Source organism: Terrapene carolina, unplaced genomic scaffold (genome assembly GCF_002925995.2).
Source record: "Terrapene carolina triunguis isolate 2854851 unplaced genomic scaffold, T_m_triunguis-2.0 Scaffold211, whole genome shotgun sequence".
Lineage (NCBI taxonomy): Eukaryota > Metazoa > Chordata > Testudines > Emydidae > Terrapene > Terrapene triunguis.
The window spans coordinates 33,375,108-33,401,265 of NW_020664562.1; the positions used below are offsets into that span (position 1 = coordinate 33,375,108).

Below are 26,158 nucleotides of genomic sequence, written 5' to 3' on the forward strand. Positions count from 1 at the left end.
GATCAAATCTCATCTCATTTCATCTTACCTCTGCATTTATATTGCACTCATCACCATAGTGTCTGAATTCAACAGGATTGCATAGGTATATCTGAAGGCAGAATTTCACCCTGTGTGTAGAGATTTAAAAACATATCCTGATAACTGAGGAGCCTAAGTCCTTATTTTTGCATGTAATGTTATGGGTTAGGCACAAATAAAGAGCAAGTAAGAAAGACTTTGGCATTCAAATCCTTATGGCCCATAAGCCGATGAATACATTGTAAAGAATCATTGGCCAGTTCTCCTGGAAAGAAACGTACACTGCTTATCTGAGTGTATGAGATTTTTTTTCTCCACTGGCCTGTTTATGTTCTTGTTAGTGTCTTTAATAATTATAATGTTGTTAGGGAGCTGGGTGGCCATGGGGATTCAGAACTTTTTACCTCTAGGTTGCAGGTTCAGAGCCAGTGCAGACAGGTGGCAACTGGAAGTCGCTACCATGGGATTGGTGTTCAGTAGTCTGTGTGTGAAATGTCTCTCAGTCAAGGTACAAGCAGGCAGATTCCACATCACGTCTGATACTAATTGTCATTTTTGCTGTCAGTCTCAGTGGAGATGACCAGGCTTGAATGGGCAGGTGATCTGAGCTAATACAATGATGGCCTGTCTAGAACAGAGTTGAGGCACCCTGGGACTGCTCTGTGGGGATGTTTGCACTGTCCTGCATCTCCTGTATCTCCTCTATGATAAATAGAAGACTTTAGCCTTCCAGGCTGATAATCTGTCCCCTTTAACAAGCATTATATTAATTTAGGCAGGGCCGGCGCAACCCATTAGGCGACCTAGGCGGTCGCCTAGGACACTACAATTTGGGGGGCAGCGACTGCGGAGGTATTTCGGTGGCGGGACCTTCCGCTGCCTCTTGAGGGGCGGGATTTCGGGGCGGGACCTTCCGCTGCCTAGGGTGGCAGAAAAGCTGGCGGCGCTCCTGAATTTAGGACCACATTCCCCACACAAACATACCCTCACAATTCTAGTGACGTTAATAGGAGTTGTATATGCATATCTGAAATAAATTTTTAGCTCCTGTAAAAATATTGTATTTAAATTTAAAAAAAAAAAAAAACAACTTCAGAATATTCATAACAATGCATTTGGAAAGAATAATTAAAGATGTGAGCACAGTTGCCAACTTTCACAAGGTAAATAAGCACCCTGACTTTCACAATAAGCCAAAAATCAAGATAATCCTATTTCAAAACAAGGCCAAAACAGGCCAATCCCTAAGAACCCCAATGCTCTATGTGACTAGATTCCCCCGGTGTGCAGTCTGGGACTGTAGTGGGCCCGCTGTGCAGCCCTTACTCTCCCTCCCCCCTTCTGGCCCCCCCTTGCCCCTGCTTGCCGGGAGCTGATCAAAAAAAAGAAGCAACAAGCTACAAGCCAAACAAACTACAAGCCAATTAAGCCAAAAACAAGCCCAATTTCTGCATTTTTTTTGCGGGTTTGGCATGTCTGGATGTGAGGGGTGCTAGAAAACCAGAACTACATTGTAAACAGCAAGGATTAATACTGCATGGTGTTGATTCCTGTGTGGTCCACAAGAAATTTCTAATAGATCCACCGAGATGTTATGAATGTGTCGAAGAACTCTGACTGTTGAAACTTCTTGTCGAATACAGCAGGAATTTGTTGTCACCCCTTTCCAACTGCTTTCAGAGGTGGTCTTTGGAAGCAGATCTCATGTATCATTGGTAGAGATTTCCTGTGGTATGGTTACATTATCCAAAATAAAATATGTTAAGTGGCTTTGATTAACTGCTTGTTGTTAGTTTCGGGTAATGGACCTATCTATATAATTATTAGGCATTTTGTGCCAGATCCTCAGCTGGTCTAAAGCAGAACAATGGCACTTTACCCCAGATGAGGCCCTGGCTCTTCGGACACAGCTAAATGAACTGGTGCACAGTGAGGACAGATGCTTTATAGAAAAATATTAAAATGAAATTATGTTTACTGTTTGTAGATAGGAAGTCTGCATCCTCTCTCTCATCCAGCAGTACTCTGTATAGCAGTGAAGATGACTCTGAAGCTGCAAAGATGAAAGACCATGTTAAGGGCAATGAAAAGGAAGACATTGACAGGACAGCGACAAGTGAGAAGTATGGAAATGAGACTTGGGAAAGCAAACCTGAGGGAAATCAGGAAATTGATGAAGTGGAGGAGGAAGAAATGGATGAAGCAGAAGAGACAAAAGCAGAGGCTGTGATGAGGGAAGAAGTTGAGGTTCTTCATGGAAGTATGATGGAAATACATCATCAAGGCACAGATGAACTCAATGGGGAACTCCGACATGTAGGGTCAATACAAAATAATGCAAGGGAAGAGGGGGAGGAGGATGGAAGCAACACAAGGGAAGATGGGGAGGAGGTTGTTCTAGTGCATTTGGAAGGCAGCACTGTGGAAGCAGAGGCTACAAACAAGGATCCTCCTGAGGTTGATGAAGGAGGTGGTAAGTACTGTCTCCTGGTGGAGATGTGATGTGTCCAGTGCATGTAAGTGTTGTGTCATTTGCTCTTACCATTAGTGATCGAGATGGCATTTTGATATAGCATGAGCAATTCAGTTATTGGACTATTCTTGGTGTACAATGTAAAACTGTTAGAATGTCATTTTGCTGTGTGTGCCAAATAACCACCAATGATGTGCTGTAAGTTCATTGTTTGTTTGATTTTATGGGTTTTCCAATGTAAGGTTTGGCTATTCTTTTTTCATCTCTATCACTCGTTGGGGCAGTATGTGATAATAGATTTATATATATTTTTTTTCATGGACCACAATACCCTTAGGTTTGACATCTCATGTAATTTTATAAAGCTCAGTGCCCGTTTAGATCTCAAGCATAGGAAGTCCTAGAGAATTCATATGCCAGCTCAGATGAACTGGTTTGTCATTCTTATAATTCCAGTTTCCATAAGGACTCCTAAAAATCTCTGGTATATCATGGTGCAGTGCATAGACAACCAGATTGAAAGTCAACAGACATGGTTTCTGTCTCCGGCTCTGTCACTGACACACTCTCACCAGGAGCAAATCACTTAACCTCCCCATGCCTCAGTTTGGCAGTTTGTAAAATGGGAATATTTGTGCTCCAATCTCACAGCTATTGAGGGATGTTTTGGGGGCTGGGCAAGGAGTATAGCTATACCCACATGAGTAAGGCAGTGCAGGATTGCGTACTTGGGTGGGAAGAATATAAGTACTTGGTGTGGAATTTCATCTGGATAGCGGGGAGAGTATCCTGATAATACTGGGAATGTCAATGTAAAGTAATGAAGTGGCCTTCTTAGTGATGCAGATGTGAAGAAAGGGAGTCACAAGCCGTGCTAGACAATATTTCTGACTGTATTTCTATGGATGTCGATTTTGCAGTGGATTATGTAATGCTCTCATTTAGTTTTAATAGATGTTTGTGGTTTGTTTCTATTGCTTTCTGCTCGAGTGCAGCATGTATCAAATAGCACTGTGTGTGCAAAGCAAACACTGTTGAACGCTATGCTATATTATTTGCAAGTCTCTTGGTGTTGGATTGCTTTGGATTGCACTGTGCTTTGGTTTTGCTATGTTATGCATTCAGAATTGAAGAAGAGGGAATAATTTACTATTCAGGGATTATATTGAATTATTTATAGGTGTGTGTTTCTTGAAACGTTCCTTTTATTTGCATAAGGCATCTCAGCTTAAGCAACTTCACCATTAGACTGTTAGATAAGTATTAAGTGTGGTTGAAGATTGCTAATGATTTCAATCATACAGGTAGAATGAAGTGCTGTAATAAAAAAAAAAAAAAAGGGAAGAAAGGGATAATCCTATGTACTGAGCTAATGACCTGCCACAGTTTTGGCACAAAATAAGACCATTGTTCTTATTTGATCAAATTCCTGGGTGCTGACATTAAACAGTCATTTTATACTGTAGTTATAGATTTGAATGAACATCGCATTTGGGATGACTGCTCTCTTTAAGAGGCCCTATTTCGGTTGTCAGGATGAGTAAGTGACAGATGGGATAAGCGTAGTACAGATAAAAGAACGTATACTTCTCCATCAAATCTTACAGCATCTTTACTGCCTGGCGAATGTCTAAGACTCAGGGGCAGACTAGGGAAAATGAGGACAAAACAAGGGCTATGTGGACAAAAATAATCATTTAATCATAGAAGTTAGAGATATGAAAGACCTAGTAGATCCCATCCAATCCAGCTCCCGGCCGGTACAGGATTGTCAATTTGGGAGAAAATAAAGAATTTGTCAAGGAATGACATGTGAATAATGAAAAAATAAGGGCAAGGACCTCTTTGAAAGGAAACTAACATTGTGAAAAAAGGATTTGATGGGTAGCACATGCCACCTTGGGAATCAAACTTTCTTTAGGGCCTGATCCCACAATCACCCCCTGGTCACTAATGTAAGAGATCCTGGGCCAGTCCTGAAAATTGCTGATTGGCATCCATTTCCAGAGAGAGCCAATGAGAGGTGAGCAGTTCAGCATCTTGCAGCAGTTGCAAAATTAGACTCTTACCTCTATTCTGCACCTGGGCTCCTTTATTTCCTTGTTAAACTTTCTGTTGCCACTGCCCTTCCTCCTATATCAGGTGTTTCTGCCCTGTTGGCTGGTAGCAGATCCAGTTATTGACTATGCTTCTGCTAACCAGTCTGGTTTTAGATGTTGCAGAAATATTAACCAGAGATTAATTTACATGTAAAGGAGACCAGAAGAGGAAAAGCTTGTGTGGGCTTATTCAGTTGCCAGCTGAGGCTGGGGAAGGCACCATAAATGTGGGAGTTAGGATTTTAGAAGGTATGTAAATACCTGCTGTGTATTCTCTGATCTTGTGGACTTTGTGACAAGAAGGAGATGTCACTCATCCCAAGAGACAGAATTACTGTGAGCCGTATTTGTCATCCTGCTCGGGGCTCTGTGTTTTGACTGACTGTCAATACTCCCTCTTGTCATATATGTAAACTGGGAAGAATGGGAACTGCCAGCTAATCAAACGGCAGGACTATAAGCAGGTCAAAGTAATACGGTATGGACCATATTTAAGAAAGCTTATGGGGCTTCAGTGAGCCTGAAGAAAATGCTGTCTATGCTTCTTTATTCTGATGCAGCAAAGGAGTCTCCTGGGGGTGAAGGTTTCTCCTCTTGTTTGCAGAGTTTAATCATCGTTGTTATTTACTATTGATATTGCAATAGCGCCCAGAGACCTAGTCAGGACCCTGCCCTGAAATGCTGAAGGGGGTCTGTATAGTGTCCAAATAACTCCAGGGAAGTGCAGTGGCTTCATGCTGGGGCTAGTACATTATTTAAGCAGAACAAGAGTGGGTAGAGGTAAGGCCTGAGGAGAGAGAACAGAGAAGATGGGGAGAAGCAGCATAGCAGGAAGGCTGAGGTGTGGGGAAGAGATGAGAAAAAAACAAGGAGAAGGAAGAAAAAAATAATCATCTAATCACAGATTTAGAGACAGGAAGGACCTAGTAGGTGCCATCCAGTCCACCTCCCTGCCTGCATGGGATTGTTCCCTGCAGTATGGTTTGTTCAGGCTCCATTTAAAAGCCTTAAGTGAAGATGTCTCTCATCTCCCTTGGGAGGCTCTTGTGCAGCCTGAAACCGATCATGCTTAGAAAGCTTTCCCTGCCCTTCAGACTAAATTTGTCCTTCCTTGATTTTGTCCTATTGCTCCTGGGAGCTAAGGAGGCAGGGAACTGGAGGAGAAGGAGAGGAGGAAACAGTGTGGGGGAAGGAAGACACTGAGAAGACTGTGGTGGGGAGGAGAAGCAGGAGATGTTGTAGATAAATGGCGGAGAAAGGAAAAACAAAAGGAAAATATAAAGGAAACAAAGTAGAATGGCAAGATGTGGAGAGAGAATGGGGGAAACGAAGAATATAAGAATGGGGGGGAGGGAAAGGGGGGGAGTTTGACTAGTGACCATCTGGTCCCTAATCTCCCCTGAAAACCAGTTGGACATAAATGTCACCTTTAGTCCTTCCAATAGAGTCCCTCATTGCCATGAGTAATTCTGAAATACCAGGCAGCTTAAACCCCATTATATACACAGCTAGAAGGTTAAACAATGTTGGTGTTTATTCTCCACTGTCAAAAGCCTTAATAGCTATTATTTTCCATGCATAGCTAGGAGGAACCTCTCCCCTCCATACACTCCCTCCTCCCAATGGTTTTAGTTTTCTCACGGAGCGTTTTCTTTGCATTTGCCATAAAGCAGTAGCATTATCTGAAAGCAGGAAAGTTCGCTGAGTTGGTTTGGAAATGGGGCTAGATTGACAGAAATGCAGTGTTGGTAATACATCTCCCTTAATACAAATTAAATGCAATATAACCATATTATATACCTCTTGAAATTGAAGCTATAATTGTAGCAACCTGCATGGTATTTGGAGGGAAAAGCCCAGTTTGCAGGAGGGAAGAGTTCGGAGGAGGCACCAGGAAGTTAATTATATGTGGCTAGAACCAATGCTAGCTGCCATTACAGCATCTCTGTAAATAGTTCTTTTAACAAAGAACCAGTGTAATTTTACAAGTATATGATCCTCTAATTTTATTCCTTAGCATGTGGTACATGCAACGCTAATGGAAGGTATAGCACAACCTTAACTATAATTCTACAAATATAACACGTATATCTTGACTATGAAACAAAACCTTAAACATCATAGATGTTGCTTTTAGGAGAAGTAAATATTTCTCTGCCTATATATAGGGATTTACATTCATGTATGACCACGCATCAAGATAAGACTATGTCTTCAGCCAATTCTACTACTGTGAGGAATTTAAAGACTCATCAGAACTGTATATGAAAACTTTAGTATGTAAAAATATGGTGTACTTTTTTTTTTTTTAAAGTAGGCACAGGACAATAAAAGGTTTCTGTTCATCAAACAATTTTGTTGCTTGTGCATGAAAAGCATCTTAGCAAAGGTAGTTTTGTGTCTTTGTGATGTTTTTGCGGCTGATTTCTGCATGTATGTTTGTAGATCCTCCTGCATGAATTTTTATAATGGGTTGCCATTTGATTTTAATATACTTCAAAGCATTATCACTGGTGAAGGCTTACTGGATTTTAATTAACCTTGCACTGATAATACGGCTCTTTAAGCCAATTTCAGACATCTGAATGATTCCCTTTTCCCTTAAGCTTTCGATTATTTTTCTTCCTTGCTCCTTGTTTAATAATTTTGTGATATTTTTTGAAGATTGCAAATCAGTCCAAGAGAAAATAGCAGAGGCAATTGAAAATGGTCATCGTTTGAGTTCTGAACCTGAGCCCAGTGATTCCAGTACAGATGAAGAAGAGGAGAACTTAACAAGTACAGCTCATGATATAAAAGAAGGTGAGGTTAACTAATATGATCAGGGGCCTGGATTAAATTTCACTCTGCATTGAAAAGCCATTTATAGTACAGTTAGTTCCCTCTTTCACCTTCCTTTTCATCTCTGCCTTCTGCTTTCCTTTTCTTTCCTCCCCTGAATAAAATTGTTGCACTGATTAGTTAGCCTCTAAAACGGTAAAGCTAAAACTGATACCATTTAGGAGCTGACAGTGATTCTGGATAAAGAGTTGAGGCCATGAAAAAGTGATTGCTAGTGGAGACTGCTTCAAAAAATAGGAATCTGGTAAGTTTCACTTTGCTTCCAGCCTGTCAACCCGTATGTTAATATGAGGCCTAATGGGGAAATGCAGTCTTACGCCAGGATGCTTCTATTTATATGAATGGAAAAGGTATCACCTTTCACTGGAATGATCATCAATATGAATGAAAGTGCCAATGGTCTGAGTCCCAGCCTAGAGTTCAACAGACTATATTGTGTCCCCAACTCACCTTCCTAGAGCTTGGCATTATTGATAGTAACACAACAAAAACCTCAATTGGAGCTTGGCTTTTCCCAGGGTTTCCATCCAGGATTTTCTCTGGACTCACCAGTTCCTGCCTGGAATCTTAATCCAGGATTTTAACATCAGAACCAAGGATTGCTGAACAGAAGAGCCCTGCATTTTTATTCTGGGTTTTAGAGTCAGCCAAGTTACGTTCGCAACAAACCCTAATGAACGTAAATGTTAAGGTGGTTCTTCAAAATAGAAGTGAGGTTCAGAGACACATAATGGAAAAAAGAATAAGGCCATAAATTGTTTGACTTTAACTTCCCTGGTTGTATCTGATTATCACAGAATACATCACGGTGGCCTCTCAAATGCCTGGAATATTCTGTCCCCAAAGAAAGAAAGAGTTCACTGGTAGAGTAGTGATGCTGCAGTATCCTCTGGAATAGCAGATTGCTTTGCATCAGATGAATGCTTGGACTGGGAGTTTGGAACCCACCATTTCTGGTGGATTCAATTTTCTTTTTCATTCACTAGGGCCAAAATTTTCAAAAATGACGGGTAATTTTGGGTGCCAAGTTTCAGACAATTTAAAGGGAGCTTGAGTTTCAGGTGGCTTAGGTTGGGCACCCAGAGATTGAGATACCCAAAGGCACTAATGACTATTTGAAACCTTGGCCTAGATGTTTATCTAGCTTTATTACACAAGACGTTGCTTTTAGGCATTAGCAAAATGCAGCTGATTTGTGAGTAAAGCACATAGGCATAGACAACTTATTTTTCACATTTACAGTAACATACACATTTGGCTACTCAAATAAATATAGACAATGTTTCTATAAAGTAACTGGTGCAGTTCTTTGTGATAGTACCTTTCTTTATTCCTGTTCTCCTCCTTCATGAATTACAGAAGCTTTCAGATTCCAAAATTTGCCAGGTTTGATTGTGTTGTTCTGTGAACTCTAAATATAATAGCACAGATGGATGCCATCGGCACTTCAGCTCCCACAATTTTTGCTGCAGACTGTTAAATTTCACAGGCATATGGGCCAAAAATCACTATCTTTTTGTGGATTCTACTATGTTTTTTTAAATTAACCTATAAATATAAGGCCCAGTTATTAAAAATAATTACTAATGAACAGTGGGTGTCTGGCAAAATTGCCATGGAGCTTGTTTTCTTACAAACTACAGCTAGAATATCTCCAATTAAAGAACAAAAACTGTTTGTAACACATCAGTCTATTGAAAGAGCATATGTTCATACCTGGATTTTGTCCATTTCCTAACTCAATATAATATTAGTTGCTGGTTAGTTGTGTTGCCTCCGGGAACAAAGTGGTTTCAAAGAGCTGTATTGCTGCATTCAGACACTCCAGTTGTGCTTTGCAGCCTCAGCCAGGAAATAAAACATTCTCTGACTGGGCCTGACTCTATTCTCACATCACAGAGAATGCCTTTGAAGTCAATGGAGTGACACTGATGTAGACCAGCATGAGCTCAGAATCAGACCCTCAGGGTTTCATCCCAGTTGTACAAAGGAGCCATGTTTCAATATGAGCTAATTGCTGTCAAACAGGTGACCAGACTGGAACAGGATCAGAACTAGAGACACTTTCTAGACCTGACTTTGCCTACAATGCACTTCACAGCTCGTTCTGTGGCTAAGATGATAGCTGAAGCGTATATGGGTGTGCATATATGCGTGTTGCAGGTGGTGAAGCGTATATGTGCATGTTGCAGGTGGCAGAGCTCTGCCCTGCCCTAGCCTGCTCTGCCCAGCTGTGTAATGCCAGTTGCTCTTTTGAATGAGATACATTCCGAATGAAAGCTATTCTTTGGAGAGGGACCCCCGCTCATGGAACACCCAGCTGACTGTTTTTAAATGCTATTTTTCATAAATACATACAGTTTATTTTTTCTGCATTGAAAATCAAATATTAGCAGCCTCTGTCCCATGGATCAATTGCATATCAATTACTCTCTACAAGCTCTTTTAACAGAGGAGGAAAGGAGGTGGAATATGCTGACTGCAGTGAACAAAACTGAATGCATCACCAATCTGTTATAATTGGGCGATGATGACACTAAACCAGGGGTCGGCAACCTTTCAGAAGTGGTGTGCCGAGTCTTCATTTATTCACTCTAATTTAAGGTTTTGCGTGCCAGAAAGGTCTCTTTCTATAAATCTATAATATATAACTAAACTATTGTTGTATGTAAAGTAAATAAGGTTTTCAAAATGTTTAAGAAGCTTCATTTAAAATTAAATTAAAATGCAGAGCCCCCCGGACCAGTGGCCAGAACCCAGGCAGTGTGAGTGCCACTGAAAATCAGCTTGCGTGCCGCCTTCGGCACACGTGCCATAGGTTGCCTACCCCTGCACTAAACTATCATCATTCATTGTACTCATAGCATACAGTATTTTTTCACATAAGGGTTCAGGTTCACATTAGCAGAGGAAAAGAAAAAGGGTTATTGTATTAGCTACTTCCAACCCAGAATACTTTGTCCAGTGCCAGCTACCATTTAGTAAAATAGGAAGGAGATTATTGCCTCAAAGAGGGTGCAGCACATGACATAAGTCATTATTCACTCTGCAAATGAAACTTAAAGATGATTTATTAGACATTTTAAGAATTATTGGCAATTGGACTGAGTTTGGATGAAGATTTGAAGTGACCCAAATTCAGGAGTGCCTGGATTTGGTATTTTTGGTCTGAGCCCCTTTTTCTATAAATTATGATGGGGATTGATAAATGAATGGAGAGGCAGGTATTTTTTAACACTGCTAAAAGTCTAAAACCCGAGGGACATATAAAAATGAGGAAGCTGGCAGTAAATATAAATAATCAACTCACTGCAAAGCACATCTATCTGAGAGGGTATTGACGGAGGATGGAGGGCAGGATTTCTGTCAGGTAGCAAAGTGCAATGTGGGGGGTTTAAGCTGTATTAGTCACATGACTAGAGATCATATTATGTGTGGTCAGCTGAGAGGAAAAAAGTGCTGCTGCTTCAATTGATTTTTATTTAGATTTCTCTCTTGCACGCCCTCCAACTCAACCCCCTTTTCTCTCTCTCTTCCTCCACCCATCCCTGATCTCTGTCTAGGGTGACCAGATGTCCCAATAGTATCGGGATCATCTCGACATTAGGGGCTTTGTCTTATATACGCGACTATATCCCCTCCTCCCCCCCAAAAAAAGTATCCTGATTTTTTACACTTGCCCTCTTCTCTGTCCACTCCAGGGCACTCCCTTTCTCACCTGTTCTATCACTGCCACCCTGTTCCCCGTCTGCTCTCAGACTCTCCAGCTGCACAATGCTTCCCCTGGTTTCTGCTCAAATGGACCTGCTTACAGCAGTAAACTCTAGCCTCCTGAGTTCAATGCCACCTGCAGGACAGGACGAAACACTGCAGCCATGTGGGTTCATCCACTGATTCCTCTCTTGGGTCAGTGCTGATATAGAGTGAGGAAAGTGATGTTAGGAAGTTGGCTAGGCTGGCGGAAGGTCCTGGGAGAGCCAAATGGGGAAGGTGAGAACCTATCCATCTTCCTGTGCCAAGGCTGTGGCCCACAGAGCAATGTGCTTCAGGCCAGGGATCTGAACCATCTCTAGGTAGACATTTTAGAGATGGGCTGATGCAGCATGAACACATGTTTAGGCCCAGCCAGGCTAAAGAAGACAGTGACTGAGGGTTGTGGAAATATAAGAAGGTGACAGTGGAATAAATCAAATAAAGGCAGGTATTATGGGCAAGGTGGCCTTTCCCCCACTTTGGATTTCTCATATGTCCCACCAGAGCACAGTGTCTGGAAAGCATGACTCTTTTATTCACTTCAATGACATTTAGGGCCAGTTTTTCCAAAAATATGACCAGATCCTGAATAATGTGTCCAGGCACAGGGGCACTGGCACAAATAGGTAATTGTGCTTGCCAAAGGCTTGATCCTGCACCACTGAATTCAATGAAAGCTTTGGCCATTGACTGCAAAGAGGATAGGATCAGGCCCCAAACGTGCATAAATCATTACCCATTTTGCATGCACAGATGTATATTCTGTCTCCTGTACATGCTTATTTTGCATGACCTATTTCTGCATATTTAAATCTCCGTGCCAAGCCTATGGCTACTTCCTCTATGTACCCTGAGGTCACTTCTGGGCCATGCAACATCATTTTTGTTTCAATTATTTGTGCCTGATGCCAGAATGACAGCACTGGAAACAGCCACAGGACAGGTGCATCCTGGGAAGCAGCAGGCCAAGTTTCCCCCCTACATTGCCCAGCCTAAAATCCTTTCACTGATTTGGAACAATGGCATCTCTAATAATCACTTCATAAAAAGCCTTAAAATTAACGTATTTATTACAATAAAACTAATGTTTTGATTATTTCCTCAGATGGAGCCTTCTTGGCAGAAGCAGCAACAGCATGTGAAAAGCAGAAGGCAGCAGAGCAAGGGGTACAAGAGGGGCAGATGGTGGATGAGGAAAAAGCACTTGAGCAGGAGGAGTTTGTAGCTGAGGAAGGAGCCACTGACACTGAAGAGGCAGGCAATGAAACAGCTCTGGAGTTAGATTTACTGGCTAAGAAAGAAGCAGCAACTGTGATGGGACAGACAGTGGAGAATGTACTTACAGTAAAAGAAGAAGCATCTGAGGAGAAGGCTATAATGGAAGAAGATCTGGAAGAGAGTAGGGTAGGAAAGGAAATGGCATTTCAGGGAGAGGAGGCATCTGAGGGAAATGTAGCTGTGGAGGAAGACGTAAATGAAGGAGAGGAGGCAGTGGAAAAGGCAGCATATGAGGGAAAGGTGGTGGAGGAAGTATCATCTGAAGGAGAGGAGGTTGTTGAGGAGGTGCCTGAGGCTGTGGAGGAAGCAGAATCTGAGGCAGAGGAGGCTGTGGGGATGGCAGGAGGTGTGGGAAAGGAAGATGTGGGGGAGGCAGCATCTGAGGCAGAGGAGGCTGTGGAGGAGGCAGAATCGGAGGGAGAGAAGGCTGTGGAGAAGGCAGACGCCGCAGGAAAGGAAGTTGCAGAGGGGATAGAATTGGAAGGAGAGGAGGTTGTGCAGGAGGCAGCTTCTGAGGGATGGGAGACTATGGGAGAGACAGAATTTGTTCTGGAGGAGTCAGTAGAATCAGTGAAGGTTCCCATACTGGGAGCAGCAACTGAAATAGAGGAATCAGTAGAATCAAGAAAGGTTCCCATCGGTGAAGCAGTGTCTGAAGCGGAGGAGGCAGCAGCAGCAGAAACATCTGAGGAGGAGGAGGATGATGTAATGGAAACAACCCCAGAGGAGGGAGAGACAAGAAATGAGGCCACAGAAGAGGAGTCAGAAGTAGAGGAATCACCACCTCTGAGGGAAGAAACCTCATTGGACAGGGAAATAAAAAGGGACACTGCAATAGAGGAAGGAGCACACAAAGATGGGGAGAGCATAGTGGAAGCATCTGAAGAGGAAGAAGCAGCAGAAGACCCAGAATCTGAAGAGGAGGTAGTAGAAGAAGGTAAACACATAGGGGAGTCAGTGCCTGAGGAAACACCATATATGGGAGAAGAATTGGTGAAGGCTGGTGAGGAGGAAGTGACAGAGGAAACGGAAGAGAAGGTGGTGTCTCAAATAGCAGTTACTGAAAAGAAGTTGGTAATAGAAAAAAAGGTACCTATTGCTGAAGAGGCAACAGATAAATCCACAATAAATGTAGAGGAAGTGGCTGAGGGAGCAGCAGTGGAGGGTGTGGTGGTAACTGAGGGGATGGCAATGGAGGAAGTGGAGGTGGGTGAGGGGGTGGCTGAGGAATCAGCAGAGAGAGAGGGAGAGCGAATGTCAGAAATAGAATCTGAAGAGGCAATGTCAGTGGACGCAGCAGGCAATGGGAAAGTAATGGGCAATGAAACACCATCACAAGGGGAGGAGATAGTAGAGAAATCAGAACCTGGTCAGAAAGAAAATGCAGAAGTATTATCAGACTGGGAGGTGCAGACAGAGGACCCAGGACATGAGGAGGGCATGGAAGAGGAGGAGGCAGGACTGGAAGAGCAGAAGGTGATGACAGAGGGGATAATACCCGAAGAAGATATGAGATCAGAGAGAACATTGCCTGAGGTGGAGAAATTGATGACACCATCATCTCTGAGGGATGAAGTGGAAGCTGTGGAAGCAGCATCTGAGGTAGAAGGCATGACACAGGAAATGGCATATCACCCAGATGTAGTGGAGAAGGAAGCAGTCCTTGTGGAAGAGATAATGGCAAAAGTGAGACACACTGGTGGGAATGACAGAACGGAGGAGCAAGAGATGGAGACAATGGAGGAGAAAATCACACTGAAACAATTAGACACAAATGAAAAAATAAAAATAGGAAAGACAGAGACTTTGGCCGAATATCCACAAGGGATTCATGGGCTTACGGATCTGCTTGAAGTCCAGCACAAGGAAGAAAGCCTTGCACATATAAAGACAGACACCACAGAAACGTCCATTATAGAAGAGAGAAACTAAGGGGCTCTGTGGCACATGGTGAGTATCTGTATGAGCCAGATTGGTACCTAAAAGAGGAATTGATTTTACTTTTATTACATTCCTTTGTAAGGTGTCCAAGGCTGCAGTACCTAGGCTAGTGCTATCAAAGCACCAGCTCTACTGAATGGTGAAATACAGGGAGGAGATAGATAGCCATGATTTTCTTCCACCATTTATTATATTCTTCACTTTCACTTCAAGGGTTTCCTAAGGGTTTTTATTGCAAAGTCAAAAGTGACTTTGAGTGGATCATGAACATTCACAGCTCTGTTTAATGTCTGTGTCTCATACCTTCATTCACACTGAGTCGTCCATGGGTAGTGCCATTGGTTACACTGGGACTATGTATAGGAAAAAATGTACTTATGGCTGAAGAGGCAATAGATAAAGTCTAGGATTTTTGCCGCCCAAGGCAAAAACAATTTTGGGCGCCCCCCCCCCGGCCCCGCCTCAACTCCTCCCCTTCCCCAAATGCCCAGCCCTGCCTCCTCCCTCCCAGGCTCTCAAGTCTGAGAGGGAGGGGGAGCAGCGGCGCGTGAAACAGCTGTTTCGCGCCCCGCGGCCGCTCGGGATCTCCCCCTCCCTCCCAGGTTTGAGAGCCTGGGAGGGAGGGCGAGTAGCGGCGCACGAATCAGCTGTTTCGCGCGCCGTGGCAGCAGCAGCGGAGGTGAGCTAGGGCGGCCGGGGCACATTTTTAGGGGCGGCATTCTGGCGCCAGCCATGCCGCCCCTAAAAATGTGCCGCCCCAAGCACCAGCTTGTTTTGCTGGTGCCTAGAGCCGGCCCTGGATAAAGTCACAATGAATGTAGAGGAGATGGCTGAGGTAGCAGCAATGGAGGTAGTGGCAGTGACTGAGGGGGTGGCCGTGGCCGAGTGGTGGTGGTTGAGGGGGTGACAATGGAGGAAGTGAGTAAATGAGCAAGAGTGGTAGCCACTGGCCAGAACACTTCAACTGATTTTGATATTATGGAGCTATAGCAATAGTCAGCCCCTGTGTTTCTGCTTGTGCTCTCTCTCTCTCTCTCTCTCTCTCTCTCTCTGAACTTGTATGGCTCATATTACACTAGTAGCCAAGCACCTCACAATCTTTAATGTACCTGTTTACCATACAACTAATACTTTGCTTGATGTTTCCCAGAATGCTCTAAAGCTGGACATAATTATCTTGCCTTCGATACAATCCCTGGATGGGGGAGAAAGACACGTCTGAGCATCCTCTGCAGTTCCTTCAATGATCTTATTTTAGTAACATTTTTTTTACAAATCACTGTGGATTTGTGTGGGTTGGGACATTCCCTCCTCATCTTCATTTGACTTGATGAGTAGCATAACCATCTGTTTGTTTACTAGACCAGCTCCGGAATGTGCAACAGATAACTGAACTAAGCTTACAGAGCTAGTGTAGGAAATCACACTACTTTATAATTATGATGACAAAAATAATAAGGAACTTTCCACAGCTGTCATGAATTTCTTTTTGAACTACAGAGAATTCTTACATTGGTTGAACTTAAATTCCCCTGCCCCCAAAGAACTCAGTGGTTTGTGATGACTAGCTTGAAGGGAGGAGGAGGCTAGCTGGCACTTTATGTATAATAATAGAAAGTGCAATGTACGTATGTATATAAAATTGTATATATGTGATTGTATCCTCCCCACACACACATCTTTTGGGTGTCAATTGCATTTATAGATTGTAAACTCTTCAAGACAATGGTTATGTCCTCATGTATGTATATGTGGTTCCCCAGCACAATAAGGCCTGGATTCTGATTGGAGCATCAAGGTGGCAGTGTAATGTAAATAGTAAATGATAGTAATAACAATAAGAAGACCAATTCTGATCTCACACATCGATGGTGCCACTCTCATTGAAGCCAATCGGAACTGTGCTATCTAATGGAGGGCAGAATTGGGGGCTGTACGAGCAATTCCTTCCCTCTGTTGCATGCATCCATTAGTGGAGAAAATGGGCCATAGAGAGGAAATTTTTTTCCCTTCAACATCCAGAGCAGCAGGTCAGGATTGGACTTCAGAGAGCATTAGAGAGGGGGAGGAGCCAACACGTGTGTGCACCTTGGCTGTGGCTCCAATGAAATCTAGTCAGGCCCCAGATTCTCACCTGTGCACAAGATGGGGTATAGAGCAGACAGTAGGTGGGCATGCATACTGCCTTGCTGCTACTGCTTAAAGGCCTAAAGAATGGCTCACCAGGCAGGCTCCTGCTGCTCCATGCCCATGCTGAGCCAGCCTCTGCATCTGGGCCCCATCTGTGTTTGACTGCTGCTGAAGTGGTCACATAAATCTGACTCTGTTCCGCTGGCATTTCCAGCCAAGTTTGATTTGCTTCCCATGATCATTCACACAAGCAGATTTTGATTTGGAAGAAAGTTCCTGGAAAGAGCGTTGTGCGTGCTTGAATGTCCATACACTCAAGCATTTGCTCTGGGAAGGGCGGTTTGGCTATCTTTAAAGCTATCAGTGGGCTTGGAAGTGGTCGGGAAGCAGGACCTGCACCACGTGACCTACATGACCAGTCACTTCGCATGAATAGCAAATAACATGAAGCAATAGGTATGCTAAATAGCCTGCAAGCAAATCAAGGGCTGAAATGTTCTCCCAAACCATTCACCCAGTGGTTGAATGTCAGAGAAATGGGTACCAGCAGGTAAGTCAGACACAGCAAAGGAGTCATTGTCATTGAAGAGATGAATGGCTGGGAATACGTTCCTCAGCTCTACTCAGCACCCCTGTACCCTTCTGCTTTGCCCACCTCTGGGGCTCCAAAGAGTAAGGCCAAGATTTTTTTTCCAGCATGTAGTAGTGTTTGTGTGGAGTGAATGCCAAGTATTGTCTTTATGAGGCTTACTGAACAGCACCAACCTGTTTGAAATGTAGCTCCCAATATTTCTTTTAGTCACCCGAAGGCCATTTCCCCCCATCTGCTCTTGGATGCCATTTAGTAACAGTTAGTAAGACCTTGATTGTGTCTTGTCAGCTTGGCCTGGCTCTGAGGAACAGTGCAGAGCTGCCCTGGCCAGAGGGAGCTCTGAGACCTTCCAGGTATGCCCAGGGTGTACTCCTGCTCATATTCCCTTTCTAGCCTGTGGCTTGCCTACCTCTGTGTGGCTGGCCAGTTTTATGGAATGAGGTGAAGGTGGAACCATGACCCTGCCCCCTTGAGAGTGCTTTACATTCCCATGGATACAGGGTCAGAGCAGTCCCTACGCTCCCCTAGGTAAAGCAACTGGAATTCTGCCCGGTCTTTACACAGGCCATGAAAGGGTCAGCTCCGTGTGCCATCCCCCAGCACGGGCCTGGCTAAGTTCTATGATGGTTTGTCCAGTGACCTGGCATTTCCAGAAGCTTCACTCCAGTGTAGAAAGATACATAAATTGCAATCAGGGCTCTGAACAAAATAACCGATATTAAATATCCCTGCTAGATTAGGGCAGAAAAAAATAAAGCGCTCAAATCCCTACACTAAACCCAACAGCCAGCAGATTCCTTCAGAGTGAAAATTGAAAACAAGCACCATAATTTCCATGTCCGTTATACAAGTACGCAAAAATAAACTTTGGATTCAAAACAGCACAGGTTTAGGTACAAACAGCGGAACCAATCCTCCTTTCACTTACCTTGCAGTCAACCTGTAATAACGCAATGGGTGTGACTGGTGTTATACTGGCATAAAACTGGTGGAAGTGAGAGAAGAACACTTGGCAACAACTGATTTTTTGGTTTACACAATATTAATCAGGCCACTCCCTTTTCAAAGCCTCACCTTCAAAGGCTTCCCACATTGGTGGCAGCTGCACCAGTGAGCCAGGCTACACATAGCATCTTTAAGAGCCCATGTGTGGCATGCATTCACAATTCGGCATTGCTAGTGAGTGCTGAGAAATGATCTCCTCTCTATGGCCTCCCACGTGCTGGGCATGCTACAAGTTTTATTTTCCATCTTAGGCAATGGAATAAAATCAAATGGATTTGCAGTGCTTCATTACACTGAATTATTTTAGGTTTCCACATGGGGTAATGAATGTAAACATGGTCAAATACCTTATGTTTGTTTTAATAGATAGTTGGATTTATGTTTCTGGGCCAGAGTCCCTAATATGCACTTTGAGAAGGAAAAGTATCCAAGATAAATAATCTAAATGCATTTATTGTAGTAAAAAAGGAATTTAGTGTGATTAAACAAGAATAATGACAAATTATATTTGTCAGTAATTTAAATTGAGGCACTGTCAAGTGAATCTGTGCTGTACAATTTAAATCCTTATTCTTGTGCAATTTGTGCAATACTTGCTTTGAAAGCATGTACTTGAGTTGCGACCCTCTTGGTCTATTTTTAATCCAAGGAATGTCCATAAAATATGAAACAGTCTCTTCCATGGACCAATATGTTTTCAAATTTGTTCAATATTAACAGCACAGTAAATGGATAATATATGTTTATGCCTTCTACAGGTGAATAAATCTGGGATGTTAATTGTTCTGAATTAAAACTTTTCTTCGTGACCTTTCATTAAAGATTTTGTGTGTATGTGTGTGTGGGCATGGGTGCACACTCGTGTATGTGCATAGACTCACATATTTGCTTTAGTCTTCTAAGTGATGCCATATTTCAGTCTTGGTAGCTGTTTGGATTTTTGAAAATATCTTCAATGTAAGACTACTAATACTTAGCATTCATACAAGGGCCTGATCCAAAGCCCCTTAAAGTGATGATCTTTCCACTGGCTGTAACTGGCTTTGAAACAAGTTTGATACATCTTCAAAGCATTGCTCTTACATAACTAATTAATCTTCATAATACCCTGTGACTCAAGTACATCTAACAGCTGAACTTAGCCTATCGGGCAGGAAATGAGGCTATCCACAAACAGAATGAAAATGTATTACTTTTTTGAAATTATGATGAGCTATTTTTTGTTGGCAGTTTTAAAAAAGTCTTTGGTGAACAGTTCTTTGTAAGCATTCAATAGTTGAACTGGGTCGAGGAATTGTGCTTGGTCAAATAAGTCACATGGTATTTATTGCTGTTCTCTGATTGAATGAGTGCCCAAGTACGACATCTGTATTAAAAATGTGGTGGGGGTGAATATTTGTGCCGGGAAATTTTTTATCACAGGAATGTTTGTGGCAAGCAACAACTGTAGGGACATGAGCATTGCACACACAAATCCATTTATGTGTTCATGGAAAACTTGTTCCAGTGTTTCTCAGCTCTAGTATGTGCCATTATACAAATTTAATGGACAGACAAACTAAAGCACACGGGAGTAAAATGATTTGCTTGCACAGCAAGAGCCAGGACTAGAACTAAGTCTGTGCTGAGTTCACAAGGCCGCCCTGTCTCTTTGTCAATAGTTGTTTTACTGAACACAATGGGCTAGATTCACAAAGGGACATAGGTACCTAATTGCCAGTTTAGGAGCCCAAAGCTGGGACTTAGGTGCCTCTGGTATTCACACAATCCCCACTCAACTGCTGCCTACTCTGTAGATGTCAAAACTCACTGAGTCCCTACGTTTTGTAGTAAAAGCTCCCTCAGCACCTGTGTTTCTGTCTCTGAGCATGTGCACTGCTGCCTCACTCTGGGCATCTGGATGCCTGTCTCCTGCCGAAGCCCCAGAACCATTTACAAACCAGGGAAAGAGGTGCTCAGCCACCTAATTCACCTGCGAGGCCCATTCCAGTAGGTGCGCTCTGAGTGCACCTCATGCCACACAATGCAGGGCTGGATGGTACCTTGAGAGGTCAAGACCAGCCCCCTGTGCTGAGGTAGCACCAGGTCAATCTAGACCATCCCTGACAGGTGTTTGTCCAACCTGTTCTTAAAAGCCTCCAATGATCAAAGTCTCTGTGATATCAAGTAAGTCATAATTTAGCTTATGCACTAATATTTCCAGTTCTTTCTGTTTATCCCCTGTACTCCTTGCATTTGTATATAGACATCTAAGATGTGGAGCAGATTCTCCTACGTGTTGCTTCTATGCCCCTAGTGTAAATTTCCATATCCCCCCACAACCTCTAGCCTCCCCCTTTTTTAATGCTTATCTGTGGACGTTTGTCACCTGTCCCCTTTGAACCTCATGTAAAACCCTCCTCAATAGGTTGGTGAGTTGGTGTCCAAAGATGCTCGGGGTGAAAGTAACTTAAAGGACTTACCAGTACGCGGGAGTCCTGAGCAGGGGGCGTGGCCTCAACCGGAAGACACGGGGTCTTTAGAGCCCCGGGCCCTTTAAATTGAGATTTTAAGGGCCCCGGGCTCCAGCTGCGGTAGTGGCGGATGGGAGCCCAGGGCCCTTTAAATTACTGCCAATGCTACCAGCTGCAGAGGTGGCTGGGAGCCCCGGGGCTTGGGGGCCAGTTAAAGGGTGCGGGGCTCTGGCCCGTAGCAGCAGAGCCCCAGGCCCTTTAAATCACCACCTGAGCCCTGCTCCCGGAGTCCTGGGATAGCAGCAGCGGCCAGGGGCTCCGGCGGTGATTTAAAGGGCCAGGGGCTCCCAGCTGCCGCTACCGCAGCGGAGCCCTAGGTCCTTTAAATTGCCAACAGAGCCCCAGGGGGTCCCGGCTGCCGCTGCTACCCCAGGGCTCCGGCAGTGGGGCTTGGGCAGCAATTTAAAGGGCCCGGGGTGATAGCGGTGGCTGGAGCCCCAGACCCTTTAAATCACCGCCCTTGCCCTGCTGCCGGAGCCGGCGGAGATTTAAAGGGTCCAGGGCAGTAGTGGTGGCCAGAGCCACGGGCCTTTAAATTGCCACCCGAGCCCTGCTGCTGCTACCCCCGGGCTCCAGCAGGGGGGCTCTGGCGACAATTTAAAGGGCCCAGGGCTCTGGCCACCGCTACCACCCCTGGCCCTTTAAATTGCCGCCAGAGCCCCGCTGCTCTAGCGGAGATTTAAAGGGCCCGGGGCGATAGCGGTGGCCCGAGCCCCACTGCCAGAGCCCTGGGGTAGCGGCGGCAGTCGGGACCCCTGGGGCTCTGGCGGCAATTTAAAGAGCCTGGGGCTCCGTTGTGGTAGCGGCGTCTGGGAGCCTCTGGCCCTTTAAATCACTGCCGGAACCCCTGGCCGCTGCTGCTACCCCGGGGCTCCGGCAGCAGGGCTTAGGGGGCAATTTAAAGGGCCCGGGGCTCCAGCCGCTGCTGGGAGCCCCAGGCCCTTTAAATTGCCACCTGGGAAAGCTGGTCTGGTACGGCTCTTGCTGGTATGCCGTACCGGGCCATACAGGCTTACTTTCACCTCTGAAGATGCTCTTCCCCATCTTAATCAGGTGGTCCCCATCTCTTATCAACAGTCCTCATTCACAGAACTGCATGCTGTGGCCAAGGAAGCTGAAGCCCTCCTGTCAACACCATCTGCACAGCCATGCATTCATCTCCAAGATGCACGTGTCCCTGCCTGGGCCCTGACCCACAACAGGGATTACACACAACGAGAATACCACCTGTGCCCCCAACTCATTTGCCCTTCCTCCCAGAGCCCTGCAGTAACTGCTGCGCTGCTCAATGGCATATCTAACATTATACCAATCATTATGGTTTACATGGCAGAAAACATGGTGTTTCAGGTGCGTGCTGAAGATGCGCATGAAGAGCAAGAGTTTCTCTTACAGCAAAATTTGTAACTAGATCCAATTACAGTGTTAGTAAAGGATGAAAGCAGAGGTGCAATGAAATGCTAGCAAAACCCATAGTAGTCAGAGCTGTCCCTTGGTTAGGGTGAATCGGGGTGACCACTCCGGGCCCCGTGCTTTGGGGGAGGCTCCACGGGCCAGTGCGATTGGCCGGCGCGGTCGGTCCCGGAAGAGATGACTCTGTCACTTCCGCCCCGGGCCCTGCACTCCCCTAGCGATGGCCCTGACAGTAGTTCCCATGCTGGTGAAAGGTGTGGGGCAGAAGGGAAGTCCTGTGAGCTAGAATAATATTTTAGTGATTGTAGGAAGTTGAGAACCAAACATTGCATTATTAAAAATACTTGAATTATTTATAAAGTTCTCTTCTAAATCTTATTTTAGCCATTAGGGAAATGAATAGTGAACTATGTATTAAACTGTTGTAAACCAGGGTGGTGACATAAGTTCCTCTATCCATTTGAAAGCTATATATTTACCCAAATACTGTAATTCACAAATTGAGGTGTAAATATCAAACCATCACATAAAATAAAATCCTGAAGCAGATTAGTCAGTTTCTTAACTCTGAGCATACCAATGAAATCAGCGTTCTATTTTTCTATCTGCCAGTGCTCATTACTTTGGGCTCTATTCTTACAAAATAAATACATTTGGCACACTGTTTCTAAATCAAAGGAGCTGAGTCAAATTTTGGATAATCATTATGGCTCTGGATGAAATTGATCATTTCAAATTCAGATCATCATTTGACATTTATTTTGACCTTGCTCCACTGGCTGTAAAGATGGCTAGTTCAGATAAATTCACAATGTGGATATATCAGGAATCCAGGCAGGTAGAATTTTGAGAAGGAAAACAAACAGGTGAAATTACAGAATTTTCTAAAATGTTAGCTATACGCTCCCTTGCTTACTTGTAGTTAGGTCACAAAGGAAACATTTAGGTGAAAACAACTTAGGTATAAAAAAGACTAATGATTAGATGAAACATGTGAGACCTTCAAAATATTTAACTGTGTTGCCACTGGCAGAACTCATCCCTGGCTCAGCAAAGAAATCTTTAGCGTTCGCTATAACAGGAGTGGACAATGGCTACTGTACTTCATACGTACCATTGCTGGCTTTCACAGCTGAAATTGAATCTGTGTAATTTGCCAGAGTTAAATCCCAGCTGTGAATTATATATTTTGTATGCAAAAAGCCTGTTTGAATTCCAGCAACTGGAGAGTATGATTACAATAAGCCTGTGTCATCACGCGTGGGAGCATAATGTGGTGGACTTGATTTTTTTGGGTGTTGTTTCTATTTCTTGAACGGGGAACAGTGTAGAGTCCATTGAAGTGAATGGAAACATTTATCTTATATGGAACATCTAAAGTGCGCACAATGAAAGGAAAGTTTTTATTTCTGATTTGTACTATGTCTGCTTCCTTTATCTGTTTTTAATGTGGATCCTCCGATAACGATCTGATCATCATTCATGTAACAATTTGTAATATTGCTGTAGCTACCATGGACTGGATGGTATTGAAAATAAGGTAATTTATCTCAGCAGGGGCTCATCCTTTATAAATATTTCAAATGAACTGGGTTCTCTGGGTTTGTCTGGGAAAGGTAATACTAATTTGGCTTCTGCAAGACACTTCTGGAGCATGTTCTAACCAGTATTTCAATTTTGCAGAACTTCCATTTGTATTAATAACTGATCACTACGTTTTCTCCCCTAAGGCCTGATGTTTCGTCTATAGAGACCAATTAACAGGGAGATTGTTTTCTTCAAGTACCAATTATTTTAATTACTGGTAAAAACTGTTTGCTTTGCATAGATTTGATCAGTTGGACTTGTCTAATGCATTACATTTCAAAGTTTGCTTTCATAGACTTTCAAAATTACTTTCCTGATACTAGCAAATATCCCCAAATAACACATTGGGGTAAACTGATAAAAGTCCCACATGTAGTACTACAGATCAGATAGCAGCATAGGGCTATTAAAACAAAGTCCATTTCCCTTGATGAGTCCTTTTTTCTTTTTCTAATCCAGATTCATTTCCAGATTTGACATGGAGCTACTATATTAATGGAGGGTCATCAAGCATTTGCTGCAAGTTAGGGGAACATACAATACTGTCATGTACTGTGTGAAAACTTTCACATCTATGGGAAAACGATTGGATGCAACAACAGAATTTTCAGATGGGACTGTGGGTTCATTTACCACAGTATCCTGCCTACTGCACTGGCCAATGCAATTATTTGATACCTGAAAGCAGGGGTTCTCAATCTTTTTCTTTCTGAGCCCCGCCTCCCAACATGCTATAAAAAACTCCACGACCCACCTGTGCCACAATGACTGGTTTTCTGCATATAAAAGCCAGGGCCGGCGTTAGGGGGTAGCAAGCAGGGCAATTGCGCAGGGCCCCACACCGCAGGCTCAGGCTTCTGCTTTAGCCCCAGGCGGCGGGACTCAGGGACCCAGAGTTCAGCCCCATGCAGTGGGACTTCGGCTTTCTGTCCTGGGCCCCAGCAAGTCTAACACTGGTCCAGCTTGGCAGACCCCCTGAAACCTGCTTGAGGGCCCGCAGGGTTGAGAACCACTGCCTTAAAGGAATGTGATATCTCTGTATTTACTCCCTACTCGCAATATCAGCCCACCCCCATCGTACTCCCGGACAGTTTTATAATCAAGCAGTGCCCTTCCAGTTTCCCTAAGAGAATCAGCAGCTTCCTCCTTTCCGCATCCCCTTCCCTAATGCCCTCACTCAGCCCCAGTACCACTTTTGTGTCTGGAAAAAGGCATTGCCTCCCCTCCCTTGAGGAACCCTTTCATTTCATTTTCAAGGGTTTGTTTTTAACTTTTTGATTTTTGAATAAAATGGACGTACAAGTCGAAAGGAAATGTCATTTTGAACTGAAAATTCAAAACATTTAATTTTGAAAATGGCAAAACAACATGTTTCAGCTTTTGGATTTGTTGCCCCTCCAAAAAATTCAGTGAATTTGACACAAATTTGAAAATGTTTCAATCTACCTAAACATGCATTTTTGGCAAAATTTCCCCCAGCTCCATCTCCACACTATATATGCTTGAATGACTCTGTTTGGAAATGTTTAGTGCAGACACAGCCATTCTCCCACCACTGCTGTTGCCCTACAAGAGGTTAGGATAGACCAGGGGTTCCCAAACTGGGGTTCGTGAACCCTGGGGGTTCACAAAATGTTACAGGGGGTTCTTGGGAAAAAATTCCCTAATGGCAGACAGAACTGTCCCTAGGGACCTCAGGCAGCACGGGGCCAGCAGCCCGGAGCCCCTGAACTTCCAAGAGCTAAGCAGATCAAAGCAAGCCTATCTATCACACTGAGGAGATTTAAACTTCAAGACTCCTTATAAGAAAAGGAAAGGGAGGTGGATATTTTTTGCTGTTTTTAAAATGAAAGAGGCAGCTAGTGTTGTTTTTAAAATTATTATGAAGAACAAGTTTAAGCTTTGTTGTAACGTGCGTTGTTTGCCTGGACCTGCACTGACTCTGTAGCAGTGGAGAGAGAATCTCTAGAAATGTTGAGTATAGACAAGGCCTGTGAGCAATACAAAGCCAGTAAAGTAGATTTCACAGTCTTTTGCTGGGATGGTTAACGGTCGCTTTCTAGCAATAGACAAGGCCAAAGACTTCATGCTCTTTTTATTAGTTTTTATCAGTGGCTTTATGTAGCACTGACCACATGAGGGCCTTGACTCACTACTAGGGCCTACTAGTGATGGCTGTGGGCAGGTCGTTAGTGGGGGTCAGTCCTTTCATTCCTGAATAGTTCAGAGGATGGTTCAGGGCACTTACTCACCTTCTGTGGGGTCACATACGTGTCACTGCTCCTGTTCAGCTATGAGATATTCAGGGCTGCAGTGGCAACATTGTGCTGACGATGCTCAGCTCTGCTTTTCATTGGATCCAGAGTCCACAGTCTCATGGCTTTCCCAGTGTCAGATTGGGACACTGATCTGGATGGAAATGAACTAGCTCTGGCTCAGCCGAGATATGGCAGACACAGTGCAGGTTGGCAGGCAGGAGGATTCAGACGTTGCCTATTTAATGAGTAAGAGG

The 26,158-nt window shown here is 43.9% G+C and overlaps 1 protein-coding gene across 1 annotated transcript in view; it reads left to right on the forward strand.

The window, feature by feature from the left end:
- The window catches only part of LOC113407366 (glutamate-rich protein 3-like), a 65,939-nt gene extending 51,205 nt beyond the window's left edge, over positions 1–14,734 (forward strand). The window contains exons 12-14 of the mRNA XM_029912388.1: positions 2,009–2,494; positions 7,258–7,395; positions 12,293–14,734. Of these exons, the coding sequence (XP_029768248.1) occupies positions 2,009–2,494; positions 7,258–7,395; positions 12,293–14,397 (2,729 nt within the window). The 3' untranslated portion in view covers positions 14,398–14,734. The remainder of the gene's footprint in view (positions 1–2,008; positions 2,495–7,257; positions 7,396–12,292) is intronic.
- The last annotated feature ends 11,424 nt before the right edge of the window (positions 14,735–26,158 follow it).